A 20,172-nucleotide genomic window follows, 5' to 3' on the forward strand; every position below is an offset into this window, starting at 1 on the left:
AAACTCCCATTAGACAGCTCCGCAAGAGTTATAGGTTCGTTCCTCACCAAATATGGAGTTTCGTTGAGAAACTATCTTCATTTACTCCTGTTACGGCCAGTATGTACTTCCAAAAAAGGTCTAAATAAAAATGTACAAGCAACCAAAAAAAAGCCTATTTAGCACCTCCAATCACTCATTACTGCAATGTACAGGTCGGAAGTCTACAACAGCAGAATACATTGAAGCTACTGAAGATTTTTTTTTTAACGGTTTCTTGTATCTTTTATTGGAAGTACATACTGGCCGTAATGGGAGTAAATGAAGATAGTTGCTCAGCGAAACTCCATATTTGGTGAGTAACAATCGTATTTTGACATAGCGTTTGCAGAGCTCTATAATGGGAGTTTGAAATCGGAGCTTCCTGGGTGTTAGAGAGGAGACATCTTTAAACACACATTTTTTATTTATTAAGTCAGTTAAGAATTTGTTCCTATTTACAATGACGACATACCAGAAGGCAAAGGGCATCTTGCGGAGACGGGGGCTGGGATTAAAAATAAATATATATAGGACAAAACACACAACACTACATAAAGATAGACCTAAGACGACAACATAGCATGATAGCAGCACAAAACATGGTACAAACATGTGGCACAGACAACAGCACAAAGGGCAAGAAGGTACAGACAATACCTCACGCGAAGCAGCCACAACTGTCAGGAAGAGTGTCTATGATTGAGTCTTCAAATGAAGAGATGGAGATAAAACTGTCCAGTTTGAGTGTTTTGTTGCAGCTCGCTCCAGTCGCTAGCTGCAGCAAACTGAAAAGAGGAGCGGCCCAGGGATGTGTGCGCTTAGGGGGCCTTTAACAGAATGTGACTGGCAGAATGGGTGTTGTATGTGGAGGATGAGGGCTGCAGTAGATATCTCAGATACGGGGGAATGGTTTTAAAAATAAGCATCAACCAGTGGGTCTTGCAACAGGTATACAGAGATGACCAGTTTACAGAGAAGTATCGAGTGCAGTGTGATGTGTCCTATCAGGAGCATTTGTGGCAAATCTGATGGCCGAATGGTAAAGAACATCTAGCCGCTCGAGAGCACCCTTACCTGCCGATCTATAAATGATGTCGCCATAATCTAGCATGGGTAGGATGGTCATCTGAATCAGGGTTAGTTTGGCAGCTGTGGTAAAAGAGGAGAGATTACGATAGAGGCAACCAAGTCTAGATTTAACTTTAGCCTTCAGCTTTGATATGTTTTGAGAAGGACAGTGTACCGTCTAGCCATACTCCCAAGTACTTGTATGAAGTGACTACCTCAAGCTCTACACCCTCAGAGGTAGTAATAACACCTGTGGGAGGAGGGCATTCTTCTTACCAGACCACATGACCTTTGTTTTGGAGGCGTTCAAAACAAGGTTAAGGGCAGAGAAAGCTTGTTGGACACTAAGAAAGCTGTGTTGTGGAGCGTTTAACACAAAATCCAGGGAGGGGCCAGCTGAGTATAAAACTATCTGCATATAAATGGATGAGAGCTTCCTACTGCTTGAGCTAGGTTGTTGATGTAAATTGAGAAGAGCGTGGGGCCTAGGATCAAGCCTTGGGGTACTCCCTTGTTGAAAGGCAGTGACTGAGACAGCAGATTTTCTGACTTTATACACTGCACTCTTTGAGGTAGTTAGCAAACCAGGCCAAAGACTCCTCAGAGACACCAATACTCTTTAGCTGGCCCACAAGAATGGAATGGTCTACCGTATCAAAAGCTTTGGCCAAGTCAATAAAAATTGCAGCACAACATTGCTTAGAATCAAGGGCAATGGTGACATCATTAAGGACCTTTAAGGTTGCAGTGACACATCTATAACCTGAGCGGAAACCAGATTGCATACCAGAGAGAATATTCTAGATCTCAATAATCAACTGACTGGCTTTCTTGATAAGTTTTTCCAACACTTGATAAACAGGGCAAAATAGAAATAGGCCTATAACAGTTAGGACCAGCTTGATCTCCCCCTTTAAATAAAGGACACACCGTGGCTGCCTTCCAAGCAATGGGAACGAGAGACAGGTTAAAAAGGTCAGAGATAGGCTTAGCGGTGATAGGGGCAGCAACCTTAAAGAAGAAAGGGTCTAAACCATCTGACCCAGATGTTTTTTGGGGGTCAAGTTTAAGGAGCTCCTTTAGCACCCTACCTGCAGGGAGAAACTTTGTAGCGGGGCAGGGGAAAGAGGGGAGATGAGGAAATGTTTAATGGGCAAGGAGGCATGGCAGAGTCAAATAGGAATCCTGACTTAATGAAGTGGTGATGAAAGAGCTCAGCCATGTGCTCCTTGTCTGTAACAACCACATTGTCAACATTAAGGGACATGGGCAGCTGTGAGGAGGGTTTATTCTCCAGGTCTTTAAACCGTTTTCCAGAACTTCTTGGGGTTAGACCCATAGAGAGAACTGCTCCTTAAAGAAACTAACTTTGGCCTTCCGGATAGCTTGAGTGCACTTTTCTAGTTTGCCTGAACGAGAGCCAGTCAGCCCGAGTATGCGTGGGCCGAGCGATTTGCCAAATGGCATTCTTGAGGTGGAGTGTAACTCTACCAGATCACGGTCGAACTAGGGGCTGAACCTGTTTTAATTATCATTTTCTTTATGGGCGCATATTTGTTAACGATACCCCTGAAAAAAAATGTATAAATCCAAGCGTCTTCGACAGAGGGGATCAAGCTGACTCTATACCAATTTACAGAGGCCAGCTCATGAAGGAAGGCTTGCTCATTAAAGTTTTTTAGCAAGCGTCTATGACAAGTCGTTTCACTGAGCAGCCATTACAAACACAGGCTGTAAAACAGTGATCACTAAGGTCATTACAGAAAACACTAGACTGATACCTATCATGATTATTTGTAAGGATGACATCAAGGAGAGTAGCCTTTTCTGGGTGTTTGGAGTCATACCTTGTAGGATTGGTAATAATCTGAGAAAGATTTAGGGAGTCCCATTGCTTTAGGACTTGGTCAGGTGGTTTAAGCACGGCCCAGTTTAGGTCACCTAGCAGGACAAATTCAGACTTAGTGTAAGGGCATTTAAGGTACAGGCCGGTGCTGATGGTGGACGATAACACCCAGCAAGTCAACAAAGAGCTATTTGAAAGCTTAACGTCTAAAACCAGCAAATGAAATTGTTTGGGGATCGACTTTGTGGAGACAACCGAGCACAAAAGGTATTCCTTGGTAAAGATTGCCACTCCACCACCTTTGGAAGATCTGTCTTACCAAATAATGATAATAAGTAATGACCAACACATCTGGATTGTTGCTGTGAACCCACACTTTCAAATGATCCATTTTAGGGTAAGAAGCTTCTAGTGTTAACGTGCAGAAAACCTAGGCTTTTACGAGAGCAGAAATCAGTGAAGCAGAGCACAGGTCAGAATTGGGGCTAGCAACAGACGGGCCAGGGTGTACATGCACATTTCCAGAAAAAAAACAGCAGTAATACAATTAGGGCACGGCTGAGGACAGGGAGAGCTCTGCAGTGTTGACTTAGAACATTTGAATGTTCATTAGATGGCAACAAGATCATATTGTACAGCAATTTCATCAGGTAACATGAATACAAAGCCGGCGAGAGGTGGTTAGCATAGGATGGGAGGCCAAAAGTCGGTGTAACCAATGGAGCAAGGCTGTCCAAACCTGTTCCTGGAGAGCGACCCTCCTGTAGGTTTTCAACCCCAGTTGTAACTAACCTGATTCAGCTTATCCACCAGCTAATTATTAGAGTCAGGTGCGCTAGATTAGGGTTGGAGCGAAAACCTACAGGATGGTAGCTCTCCAGGAAGAGGGTTGGACAGCCCTGCAATAGAGAGTCAGAGTCCCGAGTGTGGGAACACACAGATTGTCCCACAGTTGGGTAAACAAGCAAGTTCATAGTCAACAAAGCACACAGGAGTCCTTGGCCAGCTCTCCTGCTATCTCTCTCAGAATGACCTTCTTGATCCAAATCAGTCAGGTTTCAAGACTAGTCATTCAACTGAGACTGCTCTTCTCTGGTCACGGAGGCGCGCTCCGCACTGCTAAAGCTAACTCTCTTCTCCTCTGCTCTCATCCTTCTAGACCTATCGGCTGCCTTTATACTGTGAACCATCAGATCCTCCTCTCCACCCTCTCCGAGCTGGGCTTCTCCGGCGCGGCCCACGCTTGGATTGCGTCCTACCTGACAGGTCGCTCCTACCAGGTGGGCGTGGCGAGAATCTGTCTCCGCACCACGTGCTCTCACCACTGTGTCCCCCAGGGCTCTGTTCTAGGCCCTCTCCTATTCTCGCTATACACCAAGTCACTTGGCTCTGTCATATCCTCACATGGTCTCTCCTATCATTGCTATGCAGACGACACACAATTAATCTCTCCTTTCCCCCCTCTGATAACCAGTGGTGAATCGCATCTCTGCATGTCTGGCAGACATATCAGTGTGGATGACGGATCACCACCTCAAGCTGAACCCGGCAAGACGGAGCTGCTCTTCCTCCCGGGGAAGGACTGCCCGTTCCATGATCTCGCCATCACGGTTGACAACTCCATTGTGTCCTCCTCCCAGAGTGCTAAGAACCTTGGCGTGATCCTGGACAACACCCTGTCGTTCTCAAACTAACATCAAGGCGTGACCCGTTCCTGTAGGTTCATGCTCTACAACATTCGCAGAGTACGACCCTGCCTCACGCAGGAAGCGGCGCAGGTCCTAATCCAGGCACTTGTCATCTCCCGTCTGGATTACTGCAACTCGCTGTTGGCTGGGCTCCCTGCCTTGCGCAGTAAACCCCTACAACTCATCCAGAACGCCGCAGCCCGTCTGGTGTTCAACTTTCCCAAGTTCTCTCACGTCACCCCGCTCCTCCGCTCTCTCCACTGGCTTCCAGTTGAAGCTCGCATCCGCATACAGACCATGGTGCTTGCCTACGGAGCTGTGAGGGAACGGCACCTCCGTACCTTCAGGCTCTGATCAGGCCCTACACCCAAACAAGGGCACTGCGTTCATCCACCTCTGGCCTGCTCGCCTCCCTACCTCTGAGGAAGTACAGTTCCCGCTCAGCCCAGTCAAAACTGTTCGCTGCTTCTGGCACCCCAATGGTGGAACAAACTCCCTCACGACGCCAGGTCAGCGGAGTCAATCACCACCTTCCGGAGACACCTGAACCCACCTCTTTAAGGATACCTAGGATAGGATAAAGTAATCCTTCTCAACCCCCCCCCCCCCTTAAAAGAGTTAGATGCACTATTGTAAAGTGGTTGTTCCACTGGATATCATAAGGTGAATGCACCAATTTGTAAGTCGCTCTGGATAAGAGCGTCTGCTAAATGACTTAAATGTAATGTAAATGAGTCATGAGGCAAATATCATAAAGCACAAGAGAAAAATATAACAACTTGGGGCTAGCCATTGTAAGTTCAGAGTCACTTGCCCCACAGTGCATGTGTGCTGGAGGTGATCGAAAGCTCGGGGAGAGAGGGGAGTGTGGCGGGGGGACAGGGGGAGACAGGCCAGGGAGACAGCGAACGGATTGCCAGGTGGAATCCAAGCAGCAGTGCAGCAGGCAATGGGAGTAGGTGAGAGAAGTTTGAGAGAAGTTTTTTTTTCTGCACAGATGGAGGGGGCTTCAAAGGCCTCATTTGGTGGGGGGGGGGGGGCTGATGAAACTCTCCCGCCATTGTTAGGCCAAGAGTTCACATCTCTCACTTTGCACTTCAGTGCTAATTTCAGTCAGATTCTATCCTAGCAGCTTGATAGCCTTAATTATTAAGCTTTATATAACAAAATTAGCTAGAGACAGTATTTTACTGTTTGGCTTCAGAAAGGAGGTTCAGACTGAATATTACTCACTCAGTTTTGTGTTGGATGGTATTTCCAGGTTCCGCTGTGTTTCTTCTGAATGTTTTGGCTTGTTAGAAGTTTGTTTTTCTTGATAGTCCTTGGTGGTAATAGTCCGTTCAGGTAATTTTATCCAAAATCAAGGTTTTAGGTATGGAATTGTGAATTGTAATAAAGGTTTTGATGTTAGTATCCTATAATAAGTCCTTGCAAATTTTAGTTTGACTTTTATCTACATTTGTCAAACTCAAATTCTATGTTTTTGCAGAAGAACTCAGGAGCCCATGCTCTCTGTGTGTCTCCGTCTCTCTCCCTGACCACAGATAGTGGGGCAGCTTGTTAGCACAGGTATGGCTGTACATTGAGCGATAGATCTGACACACAGAGGTGGAGGAAACATTAAGAGGAAAGCAAGAGCCTTAAGAGCACCTTGTGATACAAAACCCAGTACCTTCTAGAAACATGTTCACAATGTGCAGTTCAGAGAAAAAGGGGTGAGATACAAAGTACAGTACACTCCCTTGTCACCGCCAGATACTATGCGTTGTCAACTACCTACCAAATGGTGTTTAATGACCCAAAACCCTATAACGCATCGTGTCTATTCCAACACCACAGCATTACAATCTACTGTAAGACAATCTGACTGGTATCTAGCAGCAGAGGACTATAATTATACTAGTAAAGAATAAAGGCAAGCCCAGATCAGATATCGGCAGCGACATTCATAGACACCTGATAGCAAAGAACCCACAGTAAAATGACAGTATGGGTTGGGAGGGCAGAGCAGGGGGAACAAAGAAACCGATATCTAGTTTTTCGGGGCTACGGTACTCAACAGTAAACCTAGAATTTAAAGTTTGGTACATAATACTAGACATGTTTCTGTCCATAGGCGGCGGCGGCGACACTCATATCAAACTGGTAATCACCACAAATCCACTTCCTGTCCAGAATAAGGGCAGCTCTTTGCGCCACAGCGCCACCGCCAGGCTGGAGAGGAGGGTGCAAGGCACCAGGTACAACAGGGCCGGCTGACCCATCTGCATCAGGGCCAGAGCTACAAAGGTGATGAGCAGCCCGATACCATAACCTGGAGAGCGGGAGCAAGGGAGAGGGTGAAAGAGGTAGAGGAAGCGTGAATCAGGTGTGTTACTGCTTGGTTGGAACAAATATTGTCCGGTATAGACTACAAACAAAGTCGATTTGACTATCAAAAAGATTATGTGTTGGTCTTACCGATAGTGCAGGCCAGGAAATAGAACCGTGAGGACTGCATGAGGATGTCAAACCTGTGACAGTAGGCTACCAGCAGACCTGACACACACAGAGAGTGAGGCAGAGAGCGAGAGACCATGTCAGCTAAGCCGGGACGAGTTCAGATAGCAGCTTTATCTCGCCACAGAAAGATGCTGTATGATATAGGTCCAGGTCAGGGAGAATTCCTGGCCCTAAATGAGATTTAGATTAGGCACTATGGGTATTACCTGGTAGTAAGACAGGATACAAGAGTAGAGTAAATCAAATTGTATTGCAAAAACAGATATCACATTTACATAAGTATTCAGACAATTTACTCAGAAATTTGTTGATGCACATTTGGCAGCGATTACAGCCTCGAGTCTTCTTGGGTATGAAGCTAAAATCTTGGCACACCTGTATTTGGGGAGTTTATAGCATTCTTCTTTACAGATCCTCTCAAGCTCTGTCAGGTTGGATGGGGAGTGTAGCTGCACAGCTATTTTCAGGTCTCTCCAGAGATGTTCGATCGGGTTCAAGTCCGGGCTCTGGCTGGGCCACTCAAGGATTCAGAGACTTGTCCCGAAGCCACTGCTACGTTGTCTTGGCGGTGTGGTAAGGGTCGTTGTCCTGTTGGAAGGTAAACCTTTGCCCCAGTCTGAGGTCCTAAGCGCTCTGGAGCAGGTTTTCATCAAGGATCTCTGTACTTTGCTTCATTCATCTTTCCCTCGATCCTGACTAGTCTGCCAGTCCCTGCCACTGAAAAACATCCCCAGAGCATGATGCTGCCACCACCATGCTTCACCGTAGGGATGGTGCCAGGTTTCCTCCAGACGTGACACTTGGCATTCAAGCCAAAGAGTTCAAGCTTGGTTTCATCAGACCAGAGAATCTTGTTTCTCATGGTCTGGGTGCCTTTTGGCAAACTCCAAGCGGTCTGTCATGTGCCTTTTGCTGAGGAGTGGCTTCCATCTGGCCACTCTACGATAAAGGCCTGATTGATGGAGTGCTGCAGAGATGGTTGTCCTTCTGGAAGATTCTCCCATCTCCACAGAGGAACTCTGGAGCTCTGTCAGAGTGACCATCGGGTTCTTGGTCACCTCCCTGACCAAGGCCCTTCTACCCCTATTGCTCAGTTTGGCTGGGCAGCCAGCTCTAGGAAGAGTCTTGGTGGTTCCGAACTTCTTCCAAATAAGAATGATGGAGGCTGGGGTGTTCTTGGGGACCTTCAGTGCTGCAGAACATTTTTGGTACTCTTCCCCAGATCTGTGCCTTGACACAATACTGTCTTGGAGCTCTACGGACAATTGCTTCGACCTCATGGCTTGGTTTTTGCGTTGACATGCACTGTAAACTGTGGGGCCTTATATAGACAGGCGTGTGCCTTTACAAATCATGTCCAATCAATTGAATTTACCATAGGTGGACTCCAAGTTGTAGAAACATCTCAAGGATGATCAATGGAAACAGGATGTACCGGAGCTCAATTTTGAGTCTCATAGCAAAGGGTCTGAATACTTAGGTAAATCTGCATTTTATTTTTAATAAATTTGCTAACATTTCTAAAAACCTGTTTTTGCTTTGTCATTATTGTGTGTAGATTGAGGACATTTTTGTAACGTAACAAAATGTCGAAAAAGTCTGAATTGGGGTCTGGGGGTCTGAATTGATGTGCAGGGTTACAAGGTAATTGAGGTAGAGACAGTATGTATACTGAACAAAAATATAAAACACAACATGCAACAATTTCATAGATTTTACTGAGTTACAGATAATGAGGAAATCAGTCAATTGAAATAAATGTATTAGGCCTTAATCTATGGATTTCACATGCCTGGGAATACAGATATGCATCAGTTAGTCATAGATACCTTAAAATGGACCTCGCAATGGGCCTCAGGATCTCATCACGGTATTTTTGTGCATTCAAATTGCCATTGATAAAATGCAATTGTGTTCGTTAACAGTAGCTTATGCCTGCCCATGCCATCATGGAGCACTCTGTTCATGTCATTGACATCAACAAACCGCTCACCCACACGACGCCATACACTTGGTGTGCGGTTGTGAGGCAAGATGGACGTACTGCCAAATTCTTTAAAACGACGTTGGGGGTGGATTATGGTAGAGAAATTAACATTCAATGCTCTGGTGGACATTCCTGCAGTCAGCATGCCAATTGCACACCTGTGGCATTGTGTTGTGTGCATTTTAGAGTGTCCTTTTATTGTCCCCAGCACAAGGTGCACCTGTGTAATGATCATGCTGTTTAGTCAGCTTCTTGATATGCCACACCTGTCACGTGGATGAAAAATGCTCACTAACAAGGATGTAAACGAATTTTAGCACAAAATGAAAGAAACAAGCTTTTAGTGCATATGTAACATTTCTGGAATGTTTTATTTCAGCTCATGAAACATGGGACCAAGACTTTACATGTTACGTTTATATTTTTGTTCAGTGTACATATAGGTAGGGGTAAAGTGACTAGGCTAGACTAGGATAGATAATAAGCAGTAGCAGCAGCGTATGTGATGAGTCAAAGGAGTTAGTGCAAAGGGAGGGGGGGGGGGCGTGTCAATGTAAATAGTCCGGGTGGCCATTTGATTAATTGTTCAGCAGTCTTAATGGCTTGGGGGTAGAAGCTGTTAAGGAGGCTTTCGGTCCTAGACTTGGCGCTCCGGTACCACTTGCCGTGCAGTAGCAGAGAGAACAGTCTATAACTTGGGTGACTGGAGTTGACAATTTTTTGGGTCTTCCTCTGACACCGCCTAGTGTATAGGTCCTGGATGGTAGGAAGCTTGGCGTTAGTGTTGAGGCGTTAGTGTTGAGCTTGTACGGGATTATGGTGTTGAACGTTGTGGGAGCTACGCATTAAATATAAATAGGTGTAGTTGCCATGCTGAAGTAGCAAGGACATGCACATTTAAAGAAGATGACACCCAGGCCATACTCCATTTCTGAAAGGGTAACATGCCAAAGAGTACATTAACCAAGGCCATACATACATTTATGACAGCTGGACATACTATGGTCAGAAGGATACAGGAAGGAGGATGGTAGCAAAATGACTGATGACCAACAGGTGAAACATAGGCATGCAATGCATGCATTATTTTCAGGACGTGAAAAGGGTCCCGCAACCATTATAACCTATACAGCTGTCAGATGTGGGCGTTAACAAGCTCTGAGATGAAAAGATAATAATGGAGAAATGTCAAGGGAAGCTATTTTCATATAGGAGAGGGGACTCTATACGTTATGCAAAGACAGAACTTAGTCTGAGAATTTAGTCTCTTTCCATGGAGGGGCTCGGCTCTGTTACGTTTGTGATAGGGTCCTTCCATGGAAGGGCTCGGCTTTGCTACTTTGTATTAAAGTCTATAATTAAGTTCTTGTAAGAGTGTCATATTTCTGAGACAATTTTCCACGACATAGTCAATGAACAACATTCCTCTTATCCAGGTGGAACAGGGCAGTCTGGAGTGTAATAGAGATTGCGACATCTGTGGATCTGTTGGGGCGGTCGGCGAATTGGAATGGGTCCAGGGTGTCTGGGATGGTGGTGTTGATGTGAGCCATGACCAGCCTTTCATGGCTATAGATGTGAGTGCTGATGGATTCTGGGTTCTGACTCCTAAACTTGGAATAGTGTTAATTATCAGGTATCCTATTGAAATATTGAGTGCTATAGTCTAGGGTCAACACCAGAAGTTAATGGTTATCTGTAGGAGGAATGTAATATGGTGGAGGGCAATCACATGTGGCAGGGACTGATAAGAGTGGAGAGATGTGGTTTAGTGAGGAAGGGGGCCGAGGTCAGGTCAGGTCACGTTAAGGGAGAAGGAACAGTTTATGGCCCGCATCACTTAATTTCCTGCCCAGCAATAAAGATGTAATGTTGAGAGGGAAGGAGGACGTCACCCAAATTGGGATATATATATATAAACCACTGGTGGAACCATGTCTTTGTCTTATGCAGCTGTGTGACCCAATGGGTGAATAAACTTGATTTAAGCTTTACTAATCGTCTGAGTTTTACTAGGATCATTTAAAACCTAACAGTGCTATGGGGCGATAGTCATTTAGACAGGTTACCTTGGCGGTCTGCTTGAAACATGTAGGTAGAGGGCAGAGTATAGAACAATAATGTTACCTGGTACTAAGATGTCTCCAAATCCCAGCAGAGAGAAGGGCCTGTCACACAGAGCCAGGGGGGAGGAGTTGAGGCGGGGCACTTTAAGCACCATAGGAAGCTGGAGAAAGGACAGGAAGGACAGCGAGCATAGATTAGTACATTATTTCTTACTTCTATTACTACATCGGTTCAAGTGAAAAAACAACTCTTGTGACGCCAAATCAACAACAAAACATATAAAACCAATTGATTGACCGATTGATTAATGATGCCAACTGTACCTTTTCATGTGTGGAGGAGTCAGAGGGACCAGCCGCAACCTCCCCCATTATACTCTCACCACTCTGAAGAGAGAAACACAGGAAACATGGTAGTGGCTTAATGTATGGTACATTTAATCTAGCAAGTTATAGTTCTTTAAGTTCTTCCTGTAACAAAAAGCGTTTTAGAATGAAAATGTATCATTATTTCTTAATGAAAAGTTGGGCTCAACCATGAATGACTGACGTACCTTGGTAAAGAGAGGTGTGATAAATACAAAGAAGATATCGTAGACAAATAGGGTCACCAACAGCATGGTGCAGGCCTGGAAGAAAGAACATGAAAGAAGACATTACTATGACTGTATTTTCATGCCCATGGTTAGATACACAGGCCATTGAGTGTCATAGGTGTGGTTAGGAAAGTCCTGGTCATTAACACACATGCATGATCATCAGTACAACTCGTGACCCTAGTTAGTTATTAAATGTGGTCAGTACCATAGACATAAAATCACTTTAAAAATGGTCCCAAGACAATCCACGACAGACCGATCGACTTTGTTGGATACGGACTTAAGCCTGTTTTAACATAATTGTATAATTAGCCTAGCAGTAGTAATTGTGTTATGGGTTACATGGAATGGTCTGTGTGTATTGTATTTGGGCAGAGAGAAAGTACAAAGGCCTGTCTCTGAGGGCAAGAATCATTCCATAAGGTTTGAATAAGAGCCAAGTGTCTGGCGATAGAGCTGATAGAACAGTAATTACAATCTATAACTGTGTCTTATACCATTATATATTCTTAAGATAAATATATAGCACATTACATACACATACAGTACCAGTGGAAGGTTTGGACACACCTACTTATTATATATATATTTTCTACATTGTAACATAATAGTGAAGACATCAAAACTATGAAATAACACATATGGAATCATCTAGTAACCAGAAGTGTTAAAACAATCAAAAAAATATATATATTTGAGATTCTTCAAAGTAGGCACCCTTTGCCTTGACAGCTTTGCACACTTTTGGCATTCTCTCAACCAGCTTCATGAGTTAGTCACCTGGAATGCATTTAAATTAAAAAGGTGTGCCTTGTTAAAAGTTAATCTGTGGAATTTCTTTCCTTCTTATTGCGTTTGAGCCAGTCAGTTGTTTTGTGACAAGGTAGGGGGGGTATAGAGAAGATAGCCCTATTGGTAAAAGACCAAGTCCATATTATGGAAAGAACAGCTCAAATAAGCAAAGAGAAATGACAGTCCATCATTACTTTAAGACATGAAGGTCAGTCAATCCGGAAAATAACAAGAATTTTGAAAGTTTCTTCAAGTGCAGTCGCAAAAACCATCAAGCGCTATGATGAAACTATGATGAAACTGGCTCTCATGAGGACTGCCACATAAAAGGAAGACCCAGATACCTCTGCCTCAGAAATTGAAGCCCAAATAAATGCTTTAGAGTTTAAGTAACAGACACATCTCAAAATCAACTGTTCAGAGGAGATTGCGTGAATCAGGTCTTCATGGTCAAATTGCTGCAAAGAAACCACTACTAAACGCCACCAAAAAGAAGAAGAGACTTGATTGGGCCAAGAAAAATTAGCAATGGACATGAGACCGGTGGAAATCTGTCCTTTGGTCTGATGAGCCCAAATTTGAGATTTTAGGTTCCAACCGCCATGTCTTTGTGAGACGCAGAGTAGGTGAACGGATGATCTCCGCATGTGTGGTTCCCACCGTGAAGCATGGAGGAGAAAATGTGATGGTGTGGGGGTGCTTTGCTGGTGACACTGTTGGTGATTTATCTAGAATTCAAGATACACTTAACCAGCATTGCTACCACAGCATCTTGAATCATTTGTGTTATTTGTTTCCCAGATAAGTTGTCCTGATACGACCCATACCAGCTCACTGTCTGTCAACTGATTTAACTTGTAATATATGCTGGCTCCTTTCCCGTTTCAAATTTGTTACGGGGAACGTATATATTTCCCAAATTGACCTTCTCCTGTAACATAAAGTATATATATATATATGTAACACATGTAAGCCATCCCACCTGGTTTGCGCTTAGTGGGATGATAATTTGTTTTTCAGCAGGACAATGACCCAACACACCTCCAGGCTGTGTAAGGCCTATTTGACCAAGAAGGAGAGTGCTGCATCAGATGTGCTGCATCAGTGCTGCATCAGATGACCTGGCCTCCACAATCATCCGACCTCAACCCAATTGAGATGGTTTGGGATGAGTTGGACCGCAGAGTGAAGGAAAAGCAGCCARCAAGTGCTCAGCATATGTGGGAACTTCTTCAAGACTGTTGGAAAAGCATTCCAGGTGAAGCTGGTTGAGAGAATGCCAAGAGTGTGCAAAGCTGTCATCAAGGCAAAGGGTGGCTACATTGAAGAATCTAAAATCATTTTTTGGGGTTACTACATGATTCCATATGTTTTATTTCATAGTTTTGATGTCTTCACAATTATTCCACAATGTAGAAAATAGTAAAAATAAAGATAAACCCTTGAATGAGTATGTGTGTCCAAACTTTTGACTGGTACTGTTTGGGAAGGGGGGCCTAGTCGGAGGTTATAAATATGTGCTTGTAACGTTGTAACTTGTCTTGGAAGCTACAACACCCAGTGCGGTAAATAAATCTAGCCTGAGCTTTCTTTGATATCTGTCTGGGTTATTGAACCATAATGTAGAAACTAACAACTTGAATGAGGATGTCCATTCTAATGATTCTACTTCTGTGGCCAGTACATTATAGAGCTCCATCTATGCTAGTGTACCCATAGAAAAACATTAAAAGTAATCTTGTTATAGGATCTCTATACAGGTGTACCCACCTTAAATGTAGGCAGTCTGATAGTCTTGAGCATGTAGAGACAGAAGGCTATGCCCAGGGCATCCTGTAACACCCACGCCCACCTAGGTGAGGGGACACACACATATGTATATATTTAAAAAAATATATATATACATACATAAATAATAATTTTGGGGGTGCAGGTGGTTAGAGCGTGGTTAGAGCAACCGAAAGGTTGCTTGATCGAAACCCCGAGCTGACAAGGTAAAAATCTGTCGTTCTGCCCCTGAACAAGGCAGTTAACCCACTGTTCCCCGGTAGGCCGTCATTGCAAGCAAGAATTTGTTCTTAACTGACTTGCCTAGTTAAATAAAGGTTAAATAAAAAAAATGGCCGGCTTTTGGCTGATAAAATACATTAAAAAACGACAAATAAAATTGCCGCCAGCTAATTGTCCATGAGAATAAAAATATCCCATAGCAAAATACAGCTTTTTCAACTATTCGTTCATGAAAATACCTGTCGATGATAAGTATATTTGACTGTACTGCTATGGGATCCCCCATGGCTATGCTAATGCTAATTTGCTAACTATGCTAATTTGTATGTGGGTTACAGGGAGAAACAGTCTATTTTCAATCCTCTCCACAATGTTTTCTTGCCTAACATCATTATTTGGAAACGGTATATTGATGATATTTTTGTTCTATGGAGGGGTGATGCAAAACAGCTTCAGGCGTTCCATGCTTTTCTTAACTCCTGTTCTGAACATCTGAGATTTACTATGCAATCTGATACACGTCAAATCAGTTTTCTTGATCTTCTGATCTTGTGTGAAGATAATGTTCTATACACTGATCTTTACAGGAAACCTAATGATCGTAACAGTTTGTTGAGGGCTGATAGTTGTCACCTACTTCCCTTGAAAAACAGTCTGCACTACAGCCAATTCTGTAGAATCAAAAGAATTTGTAAAAAAACAAATCAGATTGACAGAAATATGGCTGAGACGCACAGAAAATTCAAGGAGAGGGGGTACAAAAATGGTCAGATTAATACTGCCATTGAGAAAATTCAAAACAAAACAACCTTTTTCAAGGTCAGTCTCGCAAAAAGAAGCATTCTTGCATTCTAACTACCCGCTATTCAAAGTGCTCTGAACAAATTAAGGGAATCGTTCACAAATATTGGCACATTCTATGATCCGATGATAGTATCGGCAATGTGTTTTCGGACCTCGGTCGTATTATCGCGGGGCAGAAACCTCAGATCAATTGGTAAACTCTGATTTACCACCCCAAGATATCCCTGCACAACGTGTATTGCGCCCCTACTGGATGGAAACTACAAGTGTAATGGCTGTGCTCAATGCAATGGCCCTTCTAAATGTAGATCCTTCAAACACCCCCAAACAGGGAAACAGATCCAAATCAAAAGGTGTTATCACGTGCTCCACTAAGGCAGTTATTTATCTTATAACTTGTCCTTGTGATAAAAATTGTGTGTGTAAACCAAAGCGTGAATTAAAAGTACGTATCTCGGAGCATCGTAGTACCATTAGGTGCAAAAACCCGACTTACCCAGTTGCGGCCCACTTTCTGGAAGCAAACCACTCGATTTCGTCTCTACGTTATATCGGCATCGAACATGTCACCCTCCCTAGGAGGGGGTGACCTCGACAATTTATTATTAAAACGAGAGGCTGCCTGGATCTTTAATTTAAATGTAGACTTTGATCTGAAGCCATTCTTGTGATTTTGCTATTGTAAATGATTGTAGGCTTATGTAACCAAATTGTATCTATGATCGTATGCTATCCATTTATGTTTTTTGTATGCTATTTTAATATATGAGAATTAAATCAATGATATCAGGCCACACCCAGCCATGATTACAGACACCTGTGTGTGTCTTTTGAAACTATATTCTTGCATGTCAGTTCAGTGCACACTGCGTAAAGGAAAATACAATATTTGAGAATCGATTTTTTTGTATTAGGCGGTCATCTCCAAATCAGAGTTTTCAACTAATTGTATTATGAACCTAACATTTGTGCATAGCCTACTGCTGCACTTACAATGCGTATGAATACAAGTTTTAAATGTTTTAGGCTAAATGTTCTGATCTGTTGCATCAGTCTTATTGCTTTTTAAAGTTTTTTTATGTACTGGTTGAATGAATTTAGGATCTATCATTCCACAACTGTCCCGGAGTCTGTTTGGAATAGGCGATCCTCGCACAGAAGGACACGCTGACCAATAGAATAGGTCAACTTTTCTACTATGGGGGATAGTACATTGACATAGACTAGTGATTTTGCGGTTCATTACTCGTCTTGCTGGCTGAGGAAAAGTAAATGTCTTCAAAGTCCACATCGGAATTCGGTAAAGAAGGCCACGCCATTGCATCCTTGAGTTGCATGTTCTGTTAAGATGAATTACCATAATCTAAAATGTGATTTATGTCATTCTGAGCACCAGGGGAGGACGCCCTAATCAGGTTGCGCAGCCAATGCATATGGGTCGGTAAACATCTCAAATGTCTGGTAAATTAAAATGCTGCTGGTCAAATGTCCCCCAACACATAAAAAAAAAAATGTAAACAAAATTATACATTTGGAGTTAGATAAACTTGGATTTTTCAGCAGGTACATATGCAGGATGCTACCCTCCACAGCACGGCCTTCGCTCCAGATCAAAACTCCAAACCTTACATTACTGCTTCCAATGTTTTTCCCCCAAGCTATACAGAGGGTGCTCTGGCAAACAAACAGCAGAGACCTGAGGACACCATCCAACCTGGAACTGAGTGAGTAGTGCTTGGTCTGATGCCATTTTGAAAGCCAAGAAGAAAAAGAAAAAAGGAAATAAAGTACAATACAATGATATATTTTATTTTAAATGGAGACTGAATGCTGAGTTAAGGCTCCGAGGCTTGCAAGGACAGACCAGATGCAAATTCAATTAGCACTAAGGTGTGAAGTAAAAAGGTGTTGAGGGCTTTGGGCCCAACAAGTGGCAGGAGGCTTTGACGCATCCTCTGAAGCCCCCTCCAGCTGTTCAAAGACCGTTCACTGGCATTTTCTACAAGAAATCTGCCTCCAGAAATAAAAGTGTCACCCAAGTGGGTGTGACACCTACTACCGTTGCACTGCTGCTTGGATTCCACCTGGTGATCTGTTCACTGTCTGCCCTGGTTGTCTCCCCCTGTCTGGTACAGGTACCCCCACCACACTCCCCCCTCTCTCCCGAGCTTTTGGTCACCTCCAGCACTCACACACTGTTGGGGCGAGTAACTCTGAACTTACAATGGCCAAGTCGTTATATATATWTTTTTTTCTTGTGCATTTTGCCTCATGACTCCTGCATACTTTGTTGACTACAAACTGTCTTTACCCAACCGTGGGACCGACTATGTTTTTTCCCCACACTTGGGACTCTGCCTCTCTATTGGTTACACAGACTTTTGGCCTCCCATCCTATTCTAACCACCTCTCGCCAGCTTTGTATTCATGTTACCTGATGAAATTGCTGTACAATATGATCTTGCTGCCATCTGATGCACATTCAGATGTCATAAATCAGCACTGCAGAGCTCTCCCTGTCCTCTGCCGTGCCTTGATTGTATTACTGCTGATGATATCTGGAAATGTGCATGAACACCCTGGCCTATCTACTGTTGCTAGCCCCAATTCTGACTTGTGCTCTGCTTCACTGATTTCTGCTCTCGTAAAAGACTGCGTTTTCTGCACGTTAACACTAGAAGCTTATTACCCTAAAATGGATCATTTGAAAGTGTGGGTTCACAGCTCCAATCCAGATGTGTTGGTCATTACTGGGACGTGGTTAAGGAAGAGTGTTTTGAATACCGATGTTAACCTTTCTGGTTATAACCTTCTCGGCAAGACAGATCTTCCAAAGGTGGGGGAGTGGCAATCTTTACCAATGATCACCTTCAGTGCTTGGTCTTTCCCCAAACAATTTGATTTGCTGGTTTTAAGCATTACACTTTCAAATAACTCTTTGTTGACCTGTTGCTGAGTGCTATCGTCCTTCATCAGCAACGGCCTGTACCCTACCTGCCCTAAGCTCTCCTAGCCCCTTACACTAAGTCTGAATGTGTCCTGCTTGGTGACCTAAACTGGGACATGCTTAAACCACCTGAGCACATGGCTAGCTCTTCAGTCATCACTTCATAAAGTCAGGATTCCTATTTGACTCTGCCATGCCTCCTTGCCCATCCAACATCATCTCCCACCCCTTCTAATGCGACTATCCCCGATGCTCCTCCCTCTTTTTCCCCTGCCCCGCTACAAAGTTTCTCCCTGCAGGCAGTCACTGAGTCTGAGGTGCTGCCTTCCAAGCAATGGGTACCTCCCCAGAAAAGAGAGACAGGATTGGCGATGATCGGGCAGCAACCTTAAAGAAGAAAGGGTCTAAACCATCTGACCCAGATGTTTTTTTTGGGGTCAAGTTTAAGGAGCTCCTTTAGCAGCCACACTTCATCCTTTATTTAAAGGGAGAGATCAAGATAATCCTAACTGTTATAGGCCTGTTTTTATTTTGCCCTGTTTATCGAAAGTGTTGGAAAAACTTGTCAATAATCAACTGACTGGCTTTCTTGATGTCTATAGTATTCTCTCGGCTATGCAATCTGGTTTCCGCTCATGTTATAGATGTGTCACTGCAACCTTATAGGTCCTCAATGATGTCACCATTGCCCTTGATTCTAATCAATGTTGTGCTGCTATTTTTATTGACTTGGCCAAAGCTTTTGATATGGTAGACCATTCCATTCTTATGGGCCGGCTAAGGAGTATTGGTGTCTTTGAGGGGTCTTTGGCCTGGATTGCTAACTACCTCAAAGAGTGCAGTGTATAAAGTCAGAAAATCTGCTGTCTCAGCCACTGCCTGTCACCAAGGGAGTACCCCCAAGGCTCGATCCTAGGCCCCACACTCTTCTCAATTTACATCAACAACATAGCTCAGGCAGTAGGAAGCTCTCTCATCCATTTATATGCTGATGATACAGCCTTATACTCAGCTGGCCCCTCTCCGGATTTTGTGTTAAACGCTCCACAACAAAGCTTTCTTAGTGTCCAACAAACTTTCTCTACCCTAAACCTTGTTCTGAATGACTCCAAAACAAAGGTCATGTGGTTTGGTAAGAAGAATGCCCTCCTCCCACAGGTGTTATTACTATCTCTGAGGGTGTAGAGCTTGAGGTAGTCACCTCATACAAGTACTTGGGAGTATGGCTAGACGGTGCACTGTCCTTCTCTCGGTGCACTGTCCTTCTCTTGGTGCACTGTCCTTCTCTCAGCACATATCAAAGCTGAAGGCTAAAGTTAAATCTAGACTTGGTTTCCTCTATCGTAAATCACTCTTCTTTCACCCCAGCTGCCAAACTAACCCTGATTCAGATGACCATCCTACCCATGCTAGATTATGGCGACATCATTTATAGATTGGCAGGTAAGGGTGCTCTCGAGCGGCTAGATGTTCTTTACCATTCGGCCATCAGATTTGCCACCAATGTTCCTTATAGGACACATCACTGCACTCTATACTCCTCTGTAAACTGGTCATCTCTATATACCCGTCGCAAGATCCACTGGTTGAAGCTTATTTATAAAACCCTCTTAGGCCTCACTCCTCCCTATCTGAGATTCCTACTGCAGCCCTCATCCTCCATATACAACACCCGTTCTGCCAGTCACATTCTACTAAAGGTCCCCAAAGCACACACATCACTAGGTCGCTCCTCTTTTCAGTTCGCTGCAGCTAGCGACTGGAAGGAGCTGCGGCAAACACTCAAACTGGACAGTTTTATCTCCATCTCTTCATTCAAAGACTCAATCATGGACACTCTTA

At 43.8% G+C, this 20,172-nt stretch overlaps 1 protein-coding gene across 4 annotated transcripts in view; it reads right to left on the minus strand.

Moving 5' to 3' along the window:
* Positions 1-20,172, minus strand: part of sppl2 (signal peptide peptidase-like 2) — a 48,534-nt gene that overhangs the window by 5,953 nt on the left and 22,409 nt on the right. The window contains exons 9-15 of one of the 4 annotated variants that reach the window (XR_011481558.1): positions 14,340-14,421; positions 11,733-11,807; positions 11,503-11,565; positions 11,240-11,339; positions 7,084-7,161; positions 6,777-6,937; positions 1,096-1,170 (exon numbers count right to left, since the gene is read on the minus strand). Coding sequence is in view for 3 of the 4 variants with exons in the window: in XM_024009462.2 (XP_023865230.1) it covers positions 6,777-6,937; positions 7,084-7,161; positions 11,240-11,339; positions 11,503-11,565; positions 11,733-11,807; positions 14,340-14,421 (559 nt within the window). In the remaining variant the exon portion in view is untranslated. The remainder of the gene's footprint in view (positions 1-1,095; positions 1,171-6,776; positions 6,938-7,083; positions 7,162-11,239; positions 11,340-11,502; positions 11,566-11,732; positions 11,808-14,339; positions 14,422-20,172) is intronic. The other 3 variants (XM_024009462.2, XM_070448749.1, XM_024009464.2) reach the window with 3 other exon arrangements.

The sequence above is a fragment of the Salvelinus sp. IW2-2015 genome, linkage group LG19 (assembly GCF_002910315.2).
Source record: "Salvelinus sp. IW2-2015 linkage group LG19, ASM291031v2, whole genome shotgun sequence".
NCBI lineage: Eukaryota > Metazoa > Chordata > Actinopteri > Salmoniformes > Salmonidae > Salvelinus > Salvelinus sp. IW2-2015.